The sequence below is a fragment of the Oryx dammah genome, unplaced genomic scaffold (genome assembly GCF_014754425.2).
Source record: "Oryx dammah isolate SB20612 unplaced genomic scaffold, SCBI_Odam_1.1 HiC_scaffold_2, whole genome shotgun sequence".
Lineage (NCBI taxonomy): Eukaryota > Metazoa > Chordata > Mammalia > Artiodactyla > Bovidae > Oryx > Oryx dammah.
The window spans coordinates 147,497,784-147,519,665 of NW_024070186.1; the positions used below are offsets into that span (position 1 = coordinate 147,497,784).

At 41.6% G+C, this 21,882-nt stretch overlaps 1 protein-coding gene across 1 annotated transcript; it reads right to left on the reverse strand.

The window, feature by feature from the left end:
- Window positions 1–10,588: 10,588 nt before the first annotated feature.
- LOC120882159 lies at window positions 10,589–12,818 on the reverse strand. Its single transcript, XM_040266029.1, is given in 4 exon segments — window positions 10,589–11,152; window positions 11,639–11,910; window positions 11,913–12,158; window positions 12,161–12,818. Coding segments are annotated over 4 exon segments (1,740 nt in total).
- Between the last annotated feature and the right edge of the window lie 9,064 nt (window positions 12,819–21,882).

Here is a 21,882-nt window from a genome sequence, read left to right on the forward strand (position 1 = left end):
GATATTTGTTCTTCCAAAATATATATATACATATATATTTCCTCTGTATATTCTCCTAAACTTCTCTGGTGGCTCAGATGGTAAGGAATCCACCTGCAATGCAGGGGACCTGGGTTCTATCCCTGGGTTGAGAAGATTCCTCTGGAGAAGGGAAGGGCTACCCTCATCAGTGTTCTCACTTGGACAATTCCATGGACAGAGGAGCCTCGCAGGCTATAGTCCATGGGGTCGAAAAGAGTGAGACACAACTGAGGGACTAATACTTTCACTTTTCACATGTTCCCAAATGACTCTCTATGCTGGGACTGCATTCATCTTTACTGATGACTCAGTGGGTAAAGAACCCTCCTGCCAGTGCGGAGACACAGGAGATGCAGGTCTAAACCCAGGGTCAGGAAGATTCCCTGGAGATGGAAATGGTAACCTGTTCCAGTATTCTTGCCTGGGAATCCCATGAACAGAAGAACCTCCAAAAGGTCACAAAGAGTCAGACACAACTGAGCAACTAGGCATGCGTACCTACCCAAGGAGGGTAGTACATATAATTTTATTTGTCCTTTAAATCCTTGCTCCTCAAAATGTGGTCTCAGAACCAATAGCAATCACTTCACTTGGGAGCTTGCTGGAAATGTAAAATCTTAGGGGCATCTAGACCTAGTGGACTAGAATCTGCTTATTAACAAGATAGATTCTCAAGGGACTTATAAACACACTAGCTTTTGACAAGAGCTATTTAAATCCCAGCTCAAACTTCATCTCATCCAAGAAAACTTTTTGGGCTTTTCCAGTCTCTCTAGTCCATGAAAATAAATAAAGCTGACTCCTATTATGTTTACAAGTTTCCATGTATCAGTTTATTTGTATCATAGTTACTTATACCCAAGTATTTTGCCTCTCCCTAAATTGTCAGGGACAGATTCTGGTCATGTTAGAACAGCCTTGCCCATAGCTTCTGTGCAGGACTTGGCTCACTACAGGTTTTTCCCAAGAGACAGTGAAAGCAACTTCTTTTGATTCCATTGGCAGCCAGGTTGTACCTTCATGTCTTACGATGAAGCATATTGTTGATTTCATCTCATAATAATAATTACTTGGTTCCAGTAAAGCATTATCTATCATTAACTAGTGTTAAAATTTTTCATTTATATTTGGTAACAACATTAAAGATGCCACATCTGTTCATTTAAAAACCAAAGAATTGATATGACCAGATGATGAACTTCTTATCAGTTACCATTCTTAATGTAACATTTTTCTGAATTCTAGTCATATCAACTTGAAAGCAATCTCCTTCAGAGCTCATCATAAATTGATTTGTCCATCAAAAAAATCACTGAATTTCCTGAAATCTATGATATTATATAGCTCTTACATATTTATAAAACACAACCTTTCTTAGCTTTTGCCTATTGATTTTATGCTTGGGATTTTAGGAAAAAAAGAAAATTCTACACTAGACTATTTAGGTATTATCTGACAAAAAATTTTCATTTTTGGATGGTAAATTGAGTTAAGGTTCTTTTAAAAAAATGGGTCACTCAAAACATCATTTTCCCTTAAGCAGCAGAGTGTACTTGAATGGTTTAGACTAAATGTTTCAGATAAAGGAAGCACTCTTTCAAAAATAACATGCAGTTAACAGCTGGAAAGGAAGAAGTGAAGCGTTAAACTGTCCATTATGCTTAAAGAATAACTTGGCTAAAATCCTTCCTAGCCATTAAAAGCACTGAGTGTACTTTTGGACTTTATGTAACTATACTTAGCATGCCTGTTAAAGCCATTTATCAATATTTTTTATTTATCATTTAGACTAAATAATTAATTCATATCAGTTTGGAACGTCTCCCTCTTTTTAAAAAATAATACAGGTTATTTTTAGTTTCCATGAGCTGTGCTATAAATATTTCAGAAATTAATAATAATGAGACCCTTTGGAAGGAACCAGTAGGCATTCTAAAGGTTAGCAAGGAGTGTCTTCAATTTAAAATTATTCCACTGGCTTTGTTGTGCATGACTGCGTGCTCAGTGGCTCAGCAATGTTTGACTTTTTTGCGATCCCATGGACTGTAGCCTGCCAGGCTCTTGTGTCCATGGGATTTTTGCAGGCAAGAATACTGAAGTGGGTTGCCATTTTCTCCTCCAGAAGATTTTTCCAACTCAGAGCTCTAACCTGTGTCTCTTGAGTCTCCTGAATTGGCAAGTGGATTCTTTGCTGCTGAGCTCTGTCTTGGTTGTCAGGCTTCTTGAAATAATTCAGAAAGAAAATTGGGTAACATTTGAAGTTGAGTGAGGGGGTGGGCAGAGACAAAGAGGCAACAGCGTTATTGCATGTGTGGGTGCCTACTGTTCATAAGGTAATTTTCTTGTCCTTGTTACTGATCTGAGGGATTGAAAGCAAAGGACTGTGCGCTTAGTTGACTGAATGCCTGTCAGTTTAAAAAATAAACTTTCAGACTTTCTTTCTTTTCACCTTTTTTTTTTTCGCTTTAAATAGAGGAAAGGATATTAGCATTTCTTGAATGTCTTTGGTGGGTTAGAATGTTTAATGTGTTGTAATAACTTTGATACGTGATTAGCATAATAATTGGGCTCTGGTGGGATGAAGAAATTTAGGCTTAGAAGGAACATGGGCAATCTACTTCAGTATTCTTGCCTGGAGAATCCTAATGGACAGAGGAGCCTTGCAGGCTACAGTCCATGGGTTCACAAGAGTTGGACACAATTTAGCAACTAAACTGCCAATGACATGGTAGTAGTTTAGTCGCTAAGTTGAGTCTCCTTGCAGTCTAAGGGACTCTCAAGAGTCTTCTCCAACACCTCAGTTCAAAAGCACCAATTCTTCGGAGCTCAGCTTTCTTCACAGTCCAACTCTCACATCCATACATGACTACTGGAGAAACTATAGCCTTGACTAGATGGACCTTTGTTAGCAAAGTAATGTCTCTGCTTTTCAATATGCTATCTAGGTTGGTCATTTTCTTCCTTTAGGTTCCCTGAATTTTTGTAATTTGGAATTTAGGAAACTATTAGCTGCTATTTGCTTCTGCCAAGTTCTCTGTCATTTCAAATTCTGGCGCTCAGATTTTATGTATATTTGCCATTTTCAATTGATATCTTATGTTCCGTTCCCTTTCATTTTTTCCCAGTTTCTTTTCCTGTGTGTGATTCTCTTTTATTTTATACGGATACGTCTTTTAGGTCAAAACTGTATTCTACTATATCCAGTCTTTTCTTAAAACTATTCATTGAGTTTCTAACTTTTAGATATTTCATTCTTAGTTTTAAAGTCCGAATAATTTTTAATTGAGTCCAAATTTTGGTCAAAATTATCCATTTTTTAATATTGGCGTGCTGTGGTTCATGGGGTCACAAGGAGGCAGACACGACTGAGCAACTGAACTGAACTGAATATATTTTTTCACTGTTTTTCTAAATTTTCTTGTTCATGTGATTTTCACAGCTATCATCTCTAATACTTTCATGGTATTAAGCAAAATCAACATTTTATTATTCTAATAATTGATTCTTCCACTTGTATTGATTGCAATATGTTTAGTCATGTTTCTGTCCTTTTGCCTGGAACAATGCAATACAAGATGCAGTGTATAAAAAATTCTAGTGTCTCTGGATACTGCTGTCTTCTACAGAAGGCTGATCCTAAATGCTGGCAAGCAGCCTGATTGGGAGCAAGTCTTAATCCAGTCGGGAATTCAGCAGAGTCAAGATTTGCTTGCAGTTTTCGTAAAGCTCATTCTATTTCTGTTTCAACACTGTTCTAAATATTTAGGTCTCCATGGGCTCCAACTGAGATCTCAGAATGTTTAATAAAGCCCTTGTTCCTTGGTCAGATCTGAACTCCAGTTTTGGTTTCTTAATACATAAGTTTACCAAAACTTGACTCTGAATTTCAGTAGCTTTTGGCTTATTTCCTAAACTTGCTGCTCCATAAAGCTTAAAAATTTGGCACCTGTCTCAAAATGAGAAACCTCCTACTGTCACACCCATTTCTCTCCACCCTTTCTTCTTTATATGGTCTAAGCACATCAATTCTTGATGACCTTGCCAGCTCCAAACTCTCCAATGTTGACTTTTCAGACTTGTGTTATTATTTTAAAATTCTTCTGATTTCTTAGACTTGGACTTTAGATGATTTTGCCACCTTTCTCTTGTATTGGAATTTAGAGTATTAAATAGTTGGATAAATGGGTTTTAATCTGTGTTCACTCGTACTGTGTATGGGCACTTGAAAAATTACTTAATTTCATTAATTTCAATGAGGAATTAGCTTTCTCATGTATAATATGAGGATAATGCTATTTAGCTTACAGTGTTACTGTGAAGATTAGGCAGTGTATGTGGAATATTTTGAGTAGCTTCAGTACACTGGAACTGTACTTAAAAAGTGCTTTGTAGACAATGTGTTTTTTTCACCATATGCAAAAACAAAAACAATCATTTTTAAAGACAAAAGCCATAAAATTTCCCACATTAATTAGATTTTTTATATCTATGAAATTTGTACATATTACACAATAGAAGAATAAGATTAACACCATTAAAGATAGTATAGTAAATGTCTTCAAGTTGAACTCTAAGTATGACATTAAAAATTAAGACTCTGGGTACCAATATATTATCACTTACATGGTTGAAAGTGACACATTTAAAATGATGCAGTTATTCTCAAGTAGAAGAAGCCAAATGCAGAGATTGGAAGTGCATTTGATTTCTGTTGATGAGCATAAATATAGTCCAAGACTGAAAAAATAAATTTTGAACTTCAACATATTCCTAGAATATAATAGTAGTAAAGATATATGTTAGGATAACAGTGTTCCTACATACCTCCTTCAGAGGCATTACTCAGTCGTGTCTGGCTCTTTGTGGCACCATGGACAAGTTCATGGAATTCCCCAGGCCATAATACTAGAGTGGGTGGCCTTTCTCCTCTCCACAGGATCTTCCCAACCCAGGGATCGCACCCAAGTCTCTCACATTGCAGGCAGATTCTTTACCAAGCGAGCCACAAGCGAAGTCCAAGGATATGGGGATGGGTAGCTTATTCCTTCTCCAGTGGATCTTCCTGACCCAGGAATTGTCTTCTGAATTGCAGGTGGGCTCTTTACCAACTAACCTATCAGGGAAAGCCAGAATATAATAGTATTAAAGATATATGTTAGGATAACAACATTCCTACACACCTCCTTCAAAGGCATTACTATTTATCAAAATTTTTTATCTTGAATTATGACTACCAAATCCTAAAAATATAATAATGTATAGAATTTGTTACTCAGTTTGATAGCAGTATATTCTTAAAGAAAATTGTGATTCCTAAGAAATTATTTCATTTCTATCAATTTGATTTTAATTCAAATAATGAAAAGCATTGTAACATAAAATGAGCTAAAATAATATGAACAAGTACTCGAGTGCTTACAGTTTTAAATGATTAAAATATTTAATTAGTGTATGAAGTGTCAATATTTCATTTGGAAAGTTTTTAGTAATTTTTAATAGTTCTACCTTGGAAATAGAGTTATACAGGTCTTATTTATTTTAATGATTTCTGAAATGGACTTAAAAAACACATTGAAAATCATTTGAAAAGCAGCATATAGTAGTTTTATGACAATATTGTATGGCTTTTGAAATTATATAGTAATTTTCCATTTTAATAGTTTTAAGAAGTTAGTTTGTTAAGTTCCAAAAAGGTAGGGTAGAATCATATCAGGCAAGAAAAGATGTGTGTGTGTTTGTGTATTTATTTATTTATTTATGGGTGATTAAATCAATGTTAAAGGAAAGTATTGGCTTCACCTTTGTAAAGTAAATTAGGTAAATGCATAGCTTGAATTAAAATTCACTTTAGACATATGATATCCATTTCAGCTGTAATAAGTTATTACTTGATAAATTGTTTCATCATTTTTCTTATTAATAATCACTTTTACACAAAATACATGCAATAAAATTGAAATTATTATTATTATTATCATTTTACATTTTGAACTCTACAAATGGTCAGTTTTGAGATACTTAAGTCATGATATGTTTTACTGGCATTTAGTTTAAGTTTTGTTGTTTTAATTCTTATACATTAAATAAAACAACTTGCTTTTTGAAGTTCTGCTTTGAATTTGTTGGACTCATAGCTAAGATGTGAGTAATTCAACAATTTTCTCCTTTTCACATTTTTTTTCACTGAAGTGAATCTCTTTAAGTGTCCAACCAGAGGAAAAATCAAGTAATTACAGAATTTTTAAAATTTACTTATATGAGGCAATGGCAACCCACTCCAGTACTCTTGCCTGGAAAATCCAATGGACAAAGGACCCTGGTGGGCTGCCGTCTCTGGGGTTGCACAGAGTCGGACACGACTGAAGTGACTTAGCAGCAGCAGCAGCATATTAGAGAAAGTGTGGGCAAAATAACTATCACAGTTGGCAGATTTTATTTTCTTGGGCTCCAAAATCAATGTGGGTGGTGACTGCAGCCATGAAATTAAAAGACGCTTGCTCCTTGCAATAAAGCTGCGACAAACCAAGACAGTGTATTAAAAAGCAGAGATATCACTTTGCCGACAAAATTCTGTATAGTCAAAGCTACAGTTTGTCATATATCTTTTTCTTTGTATTTCTAAATCCAAATGCTTCATGTTATTTTATTTTAAGACTCATTTCAGTAGAAATCATTAAACCTCACATAGTGATAATCTTTTCGTTTGTAATCTTTTATGTTCCCCTGCTCCTGGGGAAAATTTTAATTCCTGATAGAATTTTACTTATGATATTGATTTCATGGTAGAGTACAGATCTCCTCAAGGTTCCCCCTGCCTTAACAATAACATATTTGGATGTGAAGAAGGCTAAAAGATAATTTACTTCCAGTACTTAGGCTACAACTGAGAGCTATAAAGCTAGTGTTATTCCCAAGGTCCCAATCCCCAGAACTGAGAGAACAAGACATCCACAGCAATGCAAACGCAAAAAGGGAATTTATTGCTAGCTCAAGCCAGGACCCAAGTTTCATCCAATGCAGTGGAGTGGAATAAGGGCCCCGAGCCCTGAATCACAACAGTATTTATAGGGTTAAGACAAAGACAGGGAGTTGACAGGGGCGGATTGGTTGCAAGGGTTCCTTAGCATCTACTAATTGGCTAGATTTTCGCATGCACGGGCTTTCTCGGGGCGGGTGGGGTGGGGGGGTTCGTCCTTGTCCTGATAAGCTTGGACCAGGCTACAGGAAGTATACTGATTGGTCGAGTCCTGGCGCCGGTGGTGGATGATCTCAGCTCCTCCTTGGCAATAACTCAGCCCCTCTGTAAAGGAGACTTAGGCCTACCTTGGCCCCCTGAAGCCTGTCATGGCACCTGTTTGGTCCTAACATTCCCCCCTGTCTTTTTATCCTTGAGAGGAATCTTCCTCTTCATTTTGAGACACTGCCTGATATTGTTGCCTCAGTGCCATTACCTGAACGGCACTGATTTGTTCTCTTACAAAGGTTATCAATTTATTTAAAATACATGGGCCAAAAGTTAGAATGAGTAGGAGTATAATGAGTGGTCCGAGTAGGGTAGAAATTAGCGTTGTTAGCCAAGGAGATTGATGGAACCAGGACTCGAACCACCCCTGCTGGGCTTCTTGCTCTCTCTTCTGCTGTGCTAATCTTTTCCTCACTTTTGCCATAGACTTTCTTTCCACCCCAGTGTGGTCTGCATAAAAGCAACATTCTTCCCCCAAAGTCACACATAATCCGCCTTGGTGTAGGGAGATCAAGTCTAGGCCCCTTCTGTTTTGCAAAACCATTTCTGACAGTGAAATTAGGGATTCTTCAAGGTGGCTGATTGATTGTTCTATACGGGTAATGTCTTTATCTATTGCCGCTTGTAGGGAAGTGAATCCCTGATTTTGCATAGTCAGGGATGTTATTCTTGTCTCTGCCCCAGCAATCCCAAGACCAAACGTGTTTGCTAGCATGATGGTTGTGATAGGCTCTCTCTTAACTCTGCTTTTCCCTAACTGATCTATAGTCTCCTTGGCCCAGTAGTCATACATAACTTTTTCAGGGTGATAGAAGATTTGGGGCATTACAGTCACTAATACACAAAACTCTCTATTCGGGTTAAAACCCGATGCATATAGACACAGAGTCAGCCCGGTGTGTGAGCAGAACCACCATCCCCCTGCCTCGGACACAATCCATTTTATTTGGTCTAGTCCTGTGAGATTGATTGTTCGGGCGCACAAGGGAGTCTTTTCAAGTGGAACTTTACCTAAGCAAAGTCCTCTTCCCCAAACTTCTTTCATAGTGAGACCAACCCTATGTTTTCTCCAGTGACATTGAGGTGGACCTGAGCTGGTGGACAGGTTGTAAGAAACATCCAAGCCTATTGCTTCATAAAAGGGAGGGTAAAGAGTGTAGCAGAGCCAACAAGATTGAGTTGCTCTGGGGTTAGAATGGTTTAGGGCTTTAAAGGCTGCTTTAACTAGATCCCATAACGGATCCGACGTTTCTAGGTTGGAGGTGGAGGACAAGGGGTTGAGGGCCTCCGCTATATTAGGCTGGCCTCCTGGTCAAGAAACGGGGGGTGTAGGGCTCAGAATTGTAGCCCTCTGAGTTGGATCTGCCTTAAACACCCTTTGTGGGCCCGGATTTTCAATCTGATTGGGGCCTACACTTTGGGTTTGGATAGGTTCTATGATCTGACTTACAATCAAAATTCCCCCAGATTTTACATTGAACCCATCGGCCTGTAACTGGAAGCCCCAAGATAATCCGGACACCCAAGACTTTTCCTGCATAGCCAACTTCTGGTTAAACGTTAATTTTACCTGAGCAATCTCATCTTTAGGCATCTCATCTTCCTGATCATAGAATTCATCTCTTGACACAGGCTGAGTGAAGGAGAAGTTGACTAAATCTCGGTTGCTAGTTTTCCATCCCCTTACCCCATCACTTGAAGTCACGCAGCTCCGTGACCTACAGAAATAATGTTGTATACCCCCACAAGTTTCCTCGTCACTTTTATGACCAGGACATGCCCCAAAACCTCTAGATCGGACCGAAACCACTGACCAAGGGGTGTCCAATAAGTCCTTGAAGTCAAAATATAAGTCAGGCTACCAGGTGGTGTTCGGAGGATGTGTCTCGGTGGTCGTATTGAGTACCTCTCGTGTCAGCCCATTTTGAAGTCTCCAGGTGATCTTGACAGGTTGATGTGGGTCAGTGCTGGCAATCCCGGGGTCGAGGAGGACAGCCATCATCAGGAGAGTCAGAGTGATCCATCCAAGATCTGCTGTCAGACGAGCTTCAATTTTAAGGGATTGGAAGGATGCCGTGTTGACTTCCATTCTTTTTGAGCTCTCTCTTGTTCTTCTGGAGTGGCCTGTCGCACGTGGTTGCAATGTACCCAGGGTCCAATTCCGTCCACCTTGAGGGCAGTAGGGGTGGTAAGGAGAACAACATACGGGCCCTTCCATCTTGGTTCCAAGGTCTTTGACTGATGTCTCTTGACCCAAACCCAATCCCCCGGTCCTATATCATGGGACGGGATGGTCCCTTCATTCTGGCTCTCATAAATTTTCCGTATCAGTGACCAGATATGTTTATGCACCTTACTCAAAGCTAGCATTTCCTGTTGGAAGGCACTTAACGAAAGAGGTGGTTTACTCTTTCCTTCAGACACTGGACAAATGGGAGGTGGACTTCCATATACAATTTCAAAGGGAGTCAGATCTAGTTTATAGAGGGTACTGCGCGCCTGAAAAAGCACGAAGGGAATGAGGGTCACCCAGTCCCTGCCAGTCTCAATTGCCAGTTTTGTTAAAGTTTCTTTTAGGGTCTGATTCATTCTTTCTACCTGTCCTGAGCTCTGGGGACTGTACTTGCAACGTAACTTCCATTTGGTCCCCAGGGCTGAGGCCAGTCCCTGCACAATTTTACTCACAAATGCAGGTCCATTGTCAGAGCCAATAGATACCGGCAGCCCAAACCTAGGTATAATCTCTTCTAGGAGTTTCTTAGCCACCACTACCGCTGTCTCCTTTTTAGTGGGGTAAGCTTCTACCCACCTGGAAAACGTATCAACCAAAACTAACAGGTAATGGTACCCATACTTGCCTGGCCTTACCTCAGTGAAATCTATCTCCCAATGATGTCCTGGCCTTTCCCCCTGATATTTTACATCTGTGTGCTGTCCTTTTCCCGGTCTCATCATCTGACAGGCCTTGCAGGTGCAGACTATATCCTGGATGGTTTTCTTCTGTTGGGGAAACCGCAACTGCGCTGTTTGTAGGAGTGTCAAAGTCTTTTTCTCTCCCAAATGGGTGGTTTGATGTAAATGGGTACAGAGATGTTTGCCCAGGTCGGCAGGAAGCAACAGGTTGTCATCCTGGTCCCGATACCATCCATTTTTGCCAGCAGGACAGGTGGTATTATCTTGCACCCAGCTCAAATCAGAGGGGGAGTATATGGGGCTTGGGGGAAGTGTTCCCATCCCTGGCGGTGGCAATCCCACAGTCAGTATATGGGCCTCGTGGTCTCCAGCAGCTGCCTCACGGGCTGCTGCATCAGCAGCACGGTTGCCTCAGGCCCTGGCACCCTCTCCTTTCTGGTGTCCCGGGACATGCACTATGGACACTCCCCGGGGCAAGTGGACTGCTGCCAAGAGTCTGCGAATATCAGGCACGTTTTTAATCTCTTTTCCCTCCGCCGTCAAGAGCCCCCGCTCTTTATATATGGGGCCTTGAATGTGCACAGTGCCGAATGCATATCGGCTGTCAGTGTAAATAGTGATTCTTTTTCCTTTTGCCCTCTCTAGTGCTTGTATCATAGCTATCAGTTCTGCTTTTTGGGCTGATGTTCCAGGGGGCAAGGCCTCAACCCAGATGATCCTTCCAGTGTCATCTACTATGACTGCCCCCGCTTTTCTCTGTCCGTCCTTTATATAACTGCTCCCATCCGTGAACCATACCAACTCCCTGTTTTTTAATGGCAAGTCGCTGAGGTCTTTTCGTATGGTGGTTACCTCAGCTAACACTTTAACACAGTCATGGAGGGGCCCGTCCTCCTCCGGGATGGGTAGCAAAGTGGCAGGGTTCAGAAAACAAGGTGTTTGAAAGTGTATCCGGGGAGCATCCAGCAGCAGGGTCTGGTAATGGGTTAAGCGAGCATTAGAAATCCACTTACCCGGTGGCTGTTTGAGGATTCCCTCTATGGCATGAGGAGTGTAGACCAGGAGATGCTGTCCATAATTCAGCTTGTCAGCATCATGGACAAGGAGATCAGTGGCCGCGATGATACGGAGACAGGGTTGCCATCCCACAGCTACTGGATCCAGTCGTTTAGAGAGATATGCCACAGGCCGTCTTCATGGTCCCCATTGCTGCGTCAGGACTCCCTTCCCTACTCCCTGCTTTTCAACCACAAACAGTTGAAATGGCTTAGCTGGGTCCAGAAGGGCAAGGGCTGGGGCTTCCAGTAATGCCTGTCGAAGTTCCTGAAATGCCCGCTTCATTGGCTCAGTCCAAGTCCAGTCTCTATTTTCTCTGCTTCCTTCATATAGAGGTCGGACCTTTTCAGCAAACCCCATAATTCATAACCTGCAGTACCCAACCATCCCTAAAAACTCCCTTACCTGCCGGGGAGTTGTTGGCTCAGGGATCTGTAGAATAGTCTCTTTCACAGCCTGAGTCAACCATCTTTGTCCCTGTTTTATTTTATATCCCAAATAAATGACTTCCTGTCTAGCAATTTGGGCTTTCTTCGCACTTGCCCAGTACCCCAATGTCCCCAAAGTCTGGAGGAGATCGCCTGTGGCCTTTAGGCATACCTCCTCAGTCGTAGTGGCCAGCATTAGGTCATCTACATACTGCAACAGAACAACTTCGGGGTGGCCAGTTCGATACAGAGATCTTCGCCTAGAGCCTCATTGAACAACGTCAGCGAGTTTTTGAACCCCTGTGGGAGGCGAGTCCAGGTCAGCTGCACCACAGTTTGGCCGTCCTCATCAGCCCATTCAAATGCGAAGATTTCCTGGCTCTGGGGTGCCAAAGGCAAGCTGAAAAAGGCATCTTTCAAGTCTAAAATTGTCTACCAGACATAGTCTGGTGGCAAGCGGCTCAGGAGGGTGTATGGGTTAGGGACAGTGGGATGATGTCACTCACCTGTTTGTTGACTTCACAAAGATCTTGGACTGGTCTAAAGTCTGTTCCCCCAGGCTTTTTCACAGGCAACAGGAGAGTATTCCATGGGGACCGGCACTTTTTGAGAATTCCTGCCTTTAGGAGGTGCTGGATGTGTGGCATAATTCCTTGCTGGGCCTCCTGGCTCATGGGATACTGTTTCACCCTCACAGGAATAGCATTTGCTTTTAATTCAACAACAATGGGAGGTCTTTGTTTAGCCAGTCCTATTCCCGCTATCTCTGCCCAGGCCAGAGGGTATTTCTGACACTGTTGCATAGCAGGATCCACCGCTGCAGGGGGCTTTGGTGAATATAGTCTGTATTCATCTCTCAGTGCCAGCGATAAAACATGGATTGGTTGTCCAAGCCCGTCTGTGACTGATATCCCCCCAGAGTCAAAGTGAATTTGTGCATTTACTTTAGCCAATAGGTCTCTTCCTAATAAAGGGGCCAGACATTCCAGGATCACCAGAAATGAGTGGGACACCCGTTGGGCTCCCAAGTCCACTTTTCGTTTAGTAGTCCAGTAATATTTCTTTGTCCCAGTGGCTCCCTGGACCAAGCTAGTCTTTTTGGGCACCGGCCCAAATTTTTGGTTGAGAACTGAGTATTGGGCTCCCGTATCCACCATGAAGCCGACCGGTTTCCCCTCCACATTAAGAGTTACCCAGGACTCGGGGAGAGGTGCTGGGCCCTGACACCCCTAATCACTATCTTCCCCTGCATATAAGATGTGGGTCCCTGAGGAAGAGTCTTTCGTTCTTACAGTCTTTTTCTTCAGATTTCTCTTGGGGCACTCATTTTTCCAGTGTCCCTGCTCTTTGTGGTAAGCGCATTGGTCTCTCTTAAGGGCAGGTCTAGCTGCTTTTTCCTTTCCTCCCGACCTGGTGTCTTTAGTTCTCGGGGCTTCGGGCCCTTTTCTCATCCCCGCAAAAAGGATCTGAGCCAGCTCTTTCTGATTTCTCCGGTTTTATTCAGCCCTATATTCCCTTTCCTCCCGTCTAATCCGCTCCTCATATTCTCTTTCTTCCCATCTAATCCGGTCCTCCCTCTCCTCAGGGGTTTCTCTGTTATTAAACACTTTCTCAGCTGCCCTTACCAGATCCTGTATTGACAGTTCCCCCAGCCCTTCTATCTTCTGTAACTTTCTCCTGATATCTGGAGCTGCCTGGTTCACGAAAGCTAACAGAACTGCTGCTCGTGACTCATCAGCCCCGGAGTCCATGGGTGTATACTGCCTAAAGGCTTCCATTAACCTTTCTAAAAAGGCTGCCGGGCTCTCTTTTGGCTCCTGTCTTATCAGACTTACTTTTGACAAATTCGTGGGTTTCCTGGCGGCTGCCCTGAGGCCAGCCATGAGAGTCTGACGGTACCTTTGGAGACGCTCCCTACCTTCCACACGTTCAAAGTCCCAGTTTGGCCGCATGGAAGGGAACCCTTCCTCCACTAGGTGGGGCTGCGTGGTCGGTCTCCCATCCGCTCCGGGAATGTGTTTCCGCGATTCCGACAGGATTCGCTCCCATTCCTCCGTGGTGAAAAGCACCTGTAACAGCTGCTGACAATCATCCCAAGTAGGACTGTGAGTAAACAGGATAGTGTCTAAAAGATCAATAAGGCCTTGGGGTTTTTCAGAAAAACAGGGGTTTTGAGCTTTCCAGTTATATAAGTCGCTGGTAGAGAACGGCCAACATTGACAATTCCGTTCGCCGTCAGGATTGGCCGGCCCCACCCGCACAGGAAGCACTTGAACGGTAGATGAAGGGGCCTCTCGGCTCCCGTAGTCAGATGAGTCTCCGCCCCCTCGGGTCCTTCCACGAGTTCCCTGGGCTGGCCCCCCCTCCTGCTGCGGAGCTAAGGGTTCTGAGTTCCACCTTTGTTCTCCAGACGACACCTGAGGTACCTGCGGGAGCAAGGGTGGCGGGATATACGGGGGAGGCAAGATTTCAGTGTCTAAATCAATCAGACTAGGATAGAGAGAAGACTCCTGGAGTATTGGTTTCTTCCGGCTCTCCCGTGCCTCCCGGTTTTCTTCCTTAGAGGTCTCCATGACCAGGACCTGTGGAACAGAAGCACTGAGGGGGTTGTGAATAAAGGGTTTCAGCCAGACGGGAGGGTCTTCTACTAGTTTTTCCCAGACCAGGATGTAAGGAGCTTGGTCCGGATGGCCCTGAGGGTCAGGAGCCATTATTTTTTCTTTAACAGCCTGGATGACCGGCAGCCCAAAATTTCCCTCCTGTGGCCAGCTGACCTGGAATGTCGGCCACTCAGATGAGCATAGGGTTTTTAGCTTGCTCTTTTTTACTAGCAGGGATAGATTCTGAGCCTTGGACTTAAAATCAGAAAAAATGGTCAATCATTACAGATAGCGGTGTAGAATAACTTTGACCCATGACGGCAACACCCACAATAAACACACAAAAAAGCACGGCACCGGCACCACAAAGACAAACAACAGACAGTAGACGAACAAATATCGGCCGAAAACACTGAACTAGGTTTATCCCGGGTTGCTGTTGTCCTGTTCCCCAAAGTTACCTTACTGAAGGGAGTCCACTGCCCACCAGACTCAGGATCGGGAGAAACGTTTCCCCCCATTCCTTTACAGAACAGCTCACAGAACCAGCTGCCTTCCAGCTCGAATGCTGGGCCCCAGACTTATGCTGGCTGGGCGACTCTTTCGCCCCCTGACCTGATGCCGGCGTCCAGATATACCTCCTCTTAGTGAGGCTTCCCTTATGCCTGGGAAGTGTTGTTCTTCTCAGTCGGGATCCCGGACGAGCCCCCAAATGTTATGCCCAAGGTCCCAATCCCCAGAACTGAGAGAACAAGACATCCACAGCAATGCAAACGCAAAAAGGGAATTTATTGCTAGCTCGAGCCAGGACCCAAGTTTCATCCAATGCAATGGAGTGGAACAAGGGCCCCAAGCCCTGAATCACAACAGTATTTATAGGGTTAAGACAAAGACAGGGAGTTGACAGGGGCGGATTGGTTGCAAGGGTTCCTTAGCATCTACTAATTGGCTAGATTTTCGCATGTGCAGGCTTTCTCGGGGTGGGGTGGGGGGGGTGGTGGTTCGTCCTTGTCCTGATAAGCTTGGACCAGGCTACAGGGAGTATACTGATTGGTCGAGTCCTGGCACCGGTGGTGGATGATCTCAGCTCCTCCTTGGCAATAACTCAGCTCCTGTGTAAAGGAGACTTAGGCCTACCTTGGCCCCCTGAAGCCTGTCATGGCACCTGTTTGGTCCTAACAGTGTAGCTTGATCAAATTTGTGGAGCAAATGAGTCGTAGGAATAGAAATAGGAGGAGGTAAGTGCAAAATGGAGTGACTTTCAGCTGCTGAGTCCTCTGTGAGTGCCTTAAAAGTATTATCTCTTTAAATCTAATATTCCTTTAAGATAGATTTTTTTCCCCTTTTATAGGCGAGGAAGCTAGATCTTGGGTAGAATAAGATGACTATGAAAATGACATACTGCTTTCTCCATGTAAAACATGTGAAGATGTTTAAGTACCCATGGGGAGATAGACAATAAACCTTAGTGCAAATAATTGCCTCCACCACCCATCTTGATGATACTATATTTGTTAGTGGTCAGACAGACACAGTCGCTGTGGTGTATTAGCAGACAGAGCTTTCCAGACTAATGTACAAAGAGAGTTTTATCCAGTCATAAGGTTCCATGTTTCTTTAACCTTCCAGTACCAATAATTCAGCCTCATTTTCTGCCCCTCTGTGGGAAGTCTAATCTTTCTCTAGGTCCTCCTCCCCATGTATATCTGTGGAAACCTCCGGGAGGGCTTCCCCAGGCCACAAGTGGCCTCTTTGCCCCCTGGGCCGTCTCCTTGGCTCTTCTTCTTCTCTGCTCTAGTTCTTTACTTTCGATCTGTAGACCAGTATTCTTAGGGTGTGGTGCTCCTGCCACTGTCCTATTGTTATCTATGTTGTAGACACAATCCTTCAGTTTTTCACAGTTAAAGATCAGGCCATAAAATTCAATAGGGTTTTTGTATTGAAGCAGTGAGAATTCTAAATTGCCTGCTGAGCATAACCTAAGCCCCCTGCAGCTAGGGGCCATCTCTACATTTCAAGGAGGGTGGCCAGGTAAACCACAGGATGCCTGATTCAGTTTGAATTTCAGAAACTAACAAAATAACATTTTAGTGTAAAATTGATCAAACTATCGGGACACACGCTAAACAGAAAAAAAAAAATTGTAATCTCTATCTGAAATTTCAATTGAACTGGATGTCTGTACTTTTTTATTTTCTAAGTTTGGCAACACTAATTTCAGGACCCAGGTTTCCTTAACCCCATGAGAGTTCTTCCCAGAGTTCAGTTGTCTAATTTCACATGTCCTTCCTTTTAACCCTTAGATATATCATTTACCATATCAAATTTTAAAAGTACAAATTAAAATATGTAACTTGTGCTTTTCTTAGATAGTTAACATCAGAAGCCCTGACCTATTTACAGGCTTTGGACATAAGGATGATTACTTAATCCTTCTGAATCTTCTTTTACTTTTTGCTGTGACCTAAATTTTATCTGTTGCTATACCTCCTAAAATTGATCTGTTAAATTTTAATACCCAATGTGACAGCATTTGGAGGCAGGGCCTTTGGGAGGTGATTGCCATGAAGAGAGAGGTCTTATGAATGAGATTTATCCCCACTGTAAAAAAGACTCCTGTTCTTTATCCCATGGAAGACACAGTGAGAAGATCTGTTCAGTTCAGTCGTTTAGTCATGTTCAACTCTTTGTGACCCCATGGACTGCAACATATCAGGCTTACTGGTCCATCACCAACTCCCAGAGCTTGTTCAAAATCATGTCTATTGAGTCAGTGATGCCCTCCAACCATGTCATCCTCTGTCATCCCATCCTCTTCCTGCATTCAATCTTTACATCATCAGGATATTTTTCTAATGAGTCGGTTCTTCACATCAGGTGGTCAAAGTATTGCAGCTTCAGCTTCAGCATCAGTCCTTCTGATGAATATTCAGAATTTATTTCCTTTAGGATTGACTGGTTTGATCTCCTTGCTGTTTAAGGGACTCTCAAGAATCTGCTCCAACACCACAGTTCAAAAGCATCAATTCTTCAGCACTGAGCTTTCTTTACATTCCAACTCTCACATCCATACTTGACTACTGGAAAAACCATAGCTTTGACCAGACAGACATTTATTGGCAAAGTGATACCTCTGCTTTTTAATATGCTGTCTAAGTTTGTCATAGATTTTCTTCCAAGGAGCAAATGTCTTTTAATTTCATGGCTGCAGTCACCATCTACAGAGCCCAAGAAAATAAAGTCTGTCACTGTTTCCATTGTTTCCCCATCTATTTGCCATGAAGTGATGGGATCAGATGCCATGATCTTAATTTCTTGAATGTTGAGCTTTAAGCCAGCTTTTTCATTCTCCCCTTTCACTTTCATCAAGAGGATCTTTAGTTCCTCTTCACTTTCTGCCATAAGATTGGTGTCATCATATCTGAGGTTATTGCTATTTCTCCAAGCAATCTCGATTCCAGCTTGTGCTTCATCCAGTCAGGCATTTCACATGATGTACTCTGCATATAAGTTAAATAAGCAAGGTGACAATATATAGCTTTGACATACTCTTTTCCCAATTTGGAACTGGTCCATTATTTCATATCCGGTTCTGACTATTGTTTCTTGACCTGCATACAGGTTTTTCAGGAGGCAGGTCAGGTGATCTGTTATTACTATCTCTTGAAGAATTTCCCACAGTTTGTTGTGATCCACACAGTCAAAGGCTTTGGCATAGTCAATGAAGCAGAAGGAGATGTTTTTCTGGAATTCTTTTGTTTTTTCTATGAGTTAACAGATGGACAACTTAATCTCTGGTTCCTCTGCCTTTTCTAAGGTGGCCACTATAAACCTGACCTTGGGCTCTGGCTGGATATTGAATCACCCAAATGGACTTCCCAGCCTTCACAACTGTGAGAAATATATGGAATTTGTTACAGCAACCCAAATGGACATCCATATTTTGGCTCAGCTCAAACTATAAGTCTTGTCTTTCATGGTGGTTATGAGAATTAAGGGAGATAACAATGGAAAAGGCACTAAGAAAACACATTCACATTCAATATAAAGAAATACATATGTTTCATGTTGTCTTGGAGGTTATATCTTACATGGCTTCATTTTGTGGGATAATAATGGGGAGAATTTGGAAGTCACAGTCATATGATAGAAGAGAAATCAACAAAAGGGTCAAAATACCCAGTTTTTGGCTCCCTTTCTCTCTGGATGTCTTCCTATGTCAGTGTATCAGCCTGGACCATAGTGTCTTTTCTGATTTGAATCTCAAATATTTCTGGTTGAAGTTCTCCAAACTGCTTCTGCCTTTTTATGTTTCTGCTGTTATTGTTCAGCCACTAAGTCCAAGTCTTTGCCACCCATGGACTATAGCAAGCCATGTTCCTCTGTCCTCCACTATATCCCGAAATTTGCTCAGATTTATGTCCATTGGGTCTGCTATCTAACCACTTCAAAACTTTGCCACCCACTTCTCCTTTTGCCTTCAATCTTGACAAGCATCAAGGACTTTTCCAGTGAGTCAACTCTTTGCATCAGGTGGCCAAATTATTGGAGATTCATTGTCAGCACCAGTCCTTCCAGTGAATATTCAGGGTTGATTTCCTTTAGGATTGACTGGCTTGATCTCCTTTCAGTCCAAGAGACTCTCAAGAGTCTTCTCCAGTACCACAATTCAAAAGCATCAGTTCTTTGGTGACCAGTCTTTATGGATCAAATCTCACATTCATGTATGACTACTGAAAAAGCCACAGCATTGACTATATGGATCTTTGTTGGCAAAGTGATGTCTCTGATGCATACTATAAACCTCACACTTCACTGAAGTTGGTCATGTTGTGTGGTAAGTCCCTCAGTCCTTAATCTTAGTATTTTGTGTGACCTGATCTTAATTCTTGATGTTCAGTCTCATGGTGGTTTGGTTTACTTCTGTTCCTCAGTGGATATATGTAAGCTCTCTTTTAATATGGACTGTTTTCATTTCATTTGGAATCCTCAAGAGTTTTAAAAGAAGGGATTCTGTCTCCTCTCTTGATATTTAAAAAGTTCTTTCCAAATTATTTATCGAAAATTTTGCTTTCTCCAATTACTTTTAAAGCCTTTTTTTTTTTTTTTTTCTTTCTGACATGTTAATGTATTCCTGGAGTTAAATGGTATCAAAGACTCTGGAAAATTAACTGAACCATTTCTAAAATTCCCACATGATATGCTTTTGGAATCCAAGAGTCAGTGAGCTTTTGTTCCTAACTTAACAATTCATTTGAGCCTAAAAATATGTTTTCTTTTAGTGTGACTATTGCAAAAAGAAGAAAAAAAGTCAAAAAATCAAGGTAGCAAAGCAAAATAAATTAACAGGTGTACACTACATATAAAAAAATAGGTAAGCAATAAGGATTTAGTGTGTAGCACAGGAAACTATATTCAATATTGTATAATAAACTAATGAAAAATAACCTGAAATATACATATATATGAATAACTGAATCACTTTGCTGTACACCTGAAACTAACTCAATATTGTAAATCAAGTATATTTTAGTAAAATTTGAAAAAAATATAGTAAAGCATTCATTTTAGTACTGCTCTGAGGGCACATCAAGATATATAACTTTAATATGATTTTCCCCTTTTCCTAGAAGGGTAATATCCTTCCAGATTTACTAATTCCACTTCCACCTTCCAAGGTAGTTATCTAGCAATAAACATATTTTGTTTATAACATTAAATAACTAATAAAACTGTGAATAGTTTAATTGTTGACGAGATCTATGGAGATAATTCTTGTATGTTGCTGCTTTTAAGACACATACACTTCCAAAATGGAACTATTTTTTAGAAAAAACAGTTCAAGTACTCAAATGCCTGAAACATATTTAGTAAGGAAGGGAGATAGAGAATTTATGCTAATAGGCTTAGTGTTACTAACTTTAGGTATACATATTCATATTAGAATTGATATTACTTGTACTTACTGTACCTTGCTCATTATTCTATTTCAAGTATTTATTAGAACTCTTACAGCTTAATCTCTAATTTTGTTTCATACGTATTTTTCAGTCAGTGTAGTTGCTCAGTGGTGTCCAACTCTTTGTGACCCCATGGACTGAGGCACGCCAGGCATCCCTGTCCATCACCAGCTCCAGAGCTTGCTCAAACTCATGTCCTTTGAATCGGTGATGCCATCCAACTATCTCATCCTCTGTCACCCACTTTTGCTCCTGCCTTCAATCATTCCCAGCATCAGGGATTTGTCTGATGAGTCAGTTCTTCACATCAGGTGGCCAAATTATTGGAGCTTCAGGTTCAGCATCAGTCCTTCCAATGAATATTCAGGACTAATTTTCCTTTAGGATGGACTGATTTGATCTCCTTGCTGTCCAAAGGACTCTCAAGAGTCTTCTGGAATACTTCTTCAACAATTGATGCTTCAAAAGCATCAATTCTTTGCTGCTCAGCTTTCTTTATGGTCCAACTCTCACATCTATATCTGACTAATGAAAAAACCATAGCTTTGACTAGACAGACCTTTGTTGCCAAAGTAATGTCTCTGCTTTTTAATATGCTGTTTACATTTGTCATAGCTTTTCTTCCAAGGAGCAAGCGTCTTTTAATTTCATGGGTGTAGTCAGCATCTGAAGTGATTTTAGAGCCCAAGAAAATAAAGTCCGTCACTGTTTCCATTGTTTTCCCATCTATTTGCCATGAAGTGATGGGACTGGATGCCATGAACTTAGTTTTTTGAATGCTGAATTTTAAGCCAGCTTTTCCACTCTCCTCTTTTATTTTCATCATGAGGTTATTTAGTTCCTCTTCACTTTCTGCCATAACGGTGGTGTCATCAGCATATATGAGGTTATTGATATTTCTCCCGGCAATCTTGATTCCAGCTTGTGCTTTATTCAGTTTGGTATTTCTTATGATGTACTCTGCAAAGAAGTTAAATAAGCAGGGTGATACTATATAGCTTTAATGTACCTGTTTCCCAGTTTGGAACCAGTTCATTGTTTCATATCTGGTTATAACAGTTCCTTCTTGACAAACATAACCATTTCTGAGGAGACAGGTAAGGTGGTCTGTTATTCCCATTGCTTGAAGAATTTTCCACAGTTTGTTGTGATACACAAAGTCAAAGGCTTTAGCATAGTCAATGAAGCAGAAGGAGATGTTTTTTTCTGGAATTCTCTTGATTTTCTATGATCCAATGGATGTTGGCAATTTGATTTCTGCTTCCACTGCCTTTTCTAAATCCAGCCTGAACATCTGGAAGTTCTCAGTTCACAAACTGTTGAAGCCTAGCTTGGAGAATTTTCAGTGTTACTTTGCTAGTGTGTGAGATGAGTACAATTGTGTGGTAGTTTGAGCATTTTTTGGCATTGACTTTCTTTGGGATTGGAAGAAGACTGACTTTTTCTAGTCCTGTGGCCACTGTTGAGTTCTCCAAATCTGCTGGCATATTGAATGTAGCAGTTTCACAGCATCATCTTTTAAGCATCTGAAATATCTCAGCTGGAATTCCATCACCTCCACTATCTTTATTCATCCTGATACTTCCTAAGGTCCACTTGCCTTTGCACTACAGGATTTCTGGCTCTAGGTGAGTGATCATACCATCATGGTTATCTGGGTC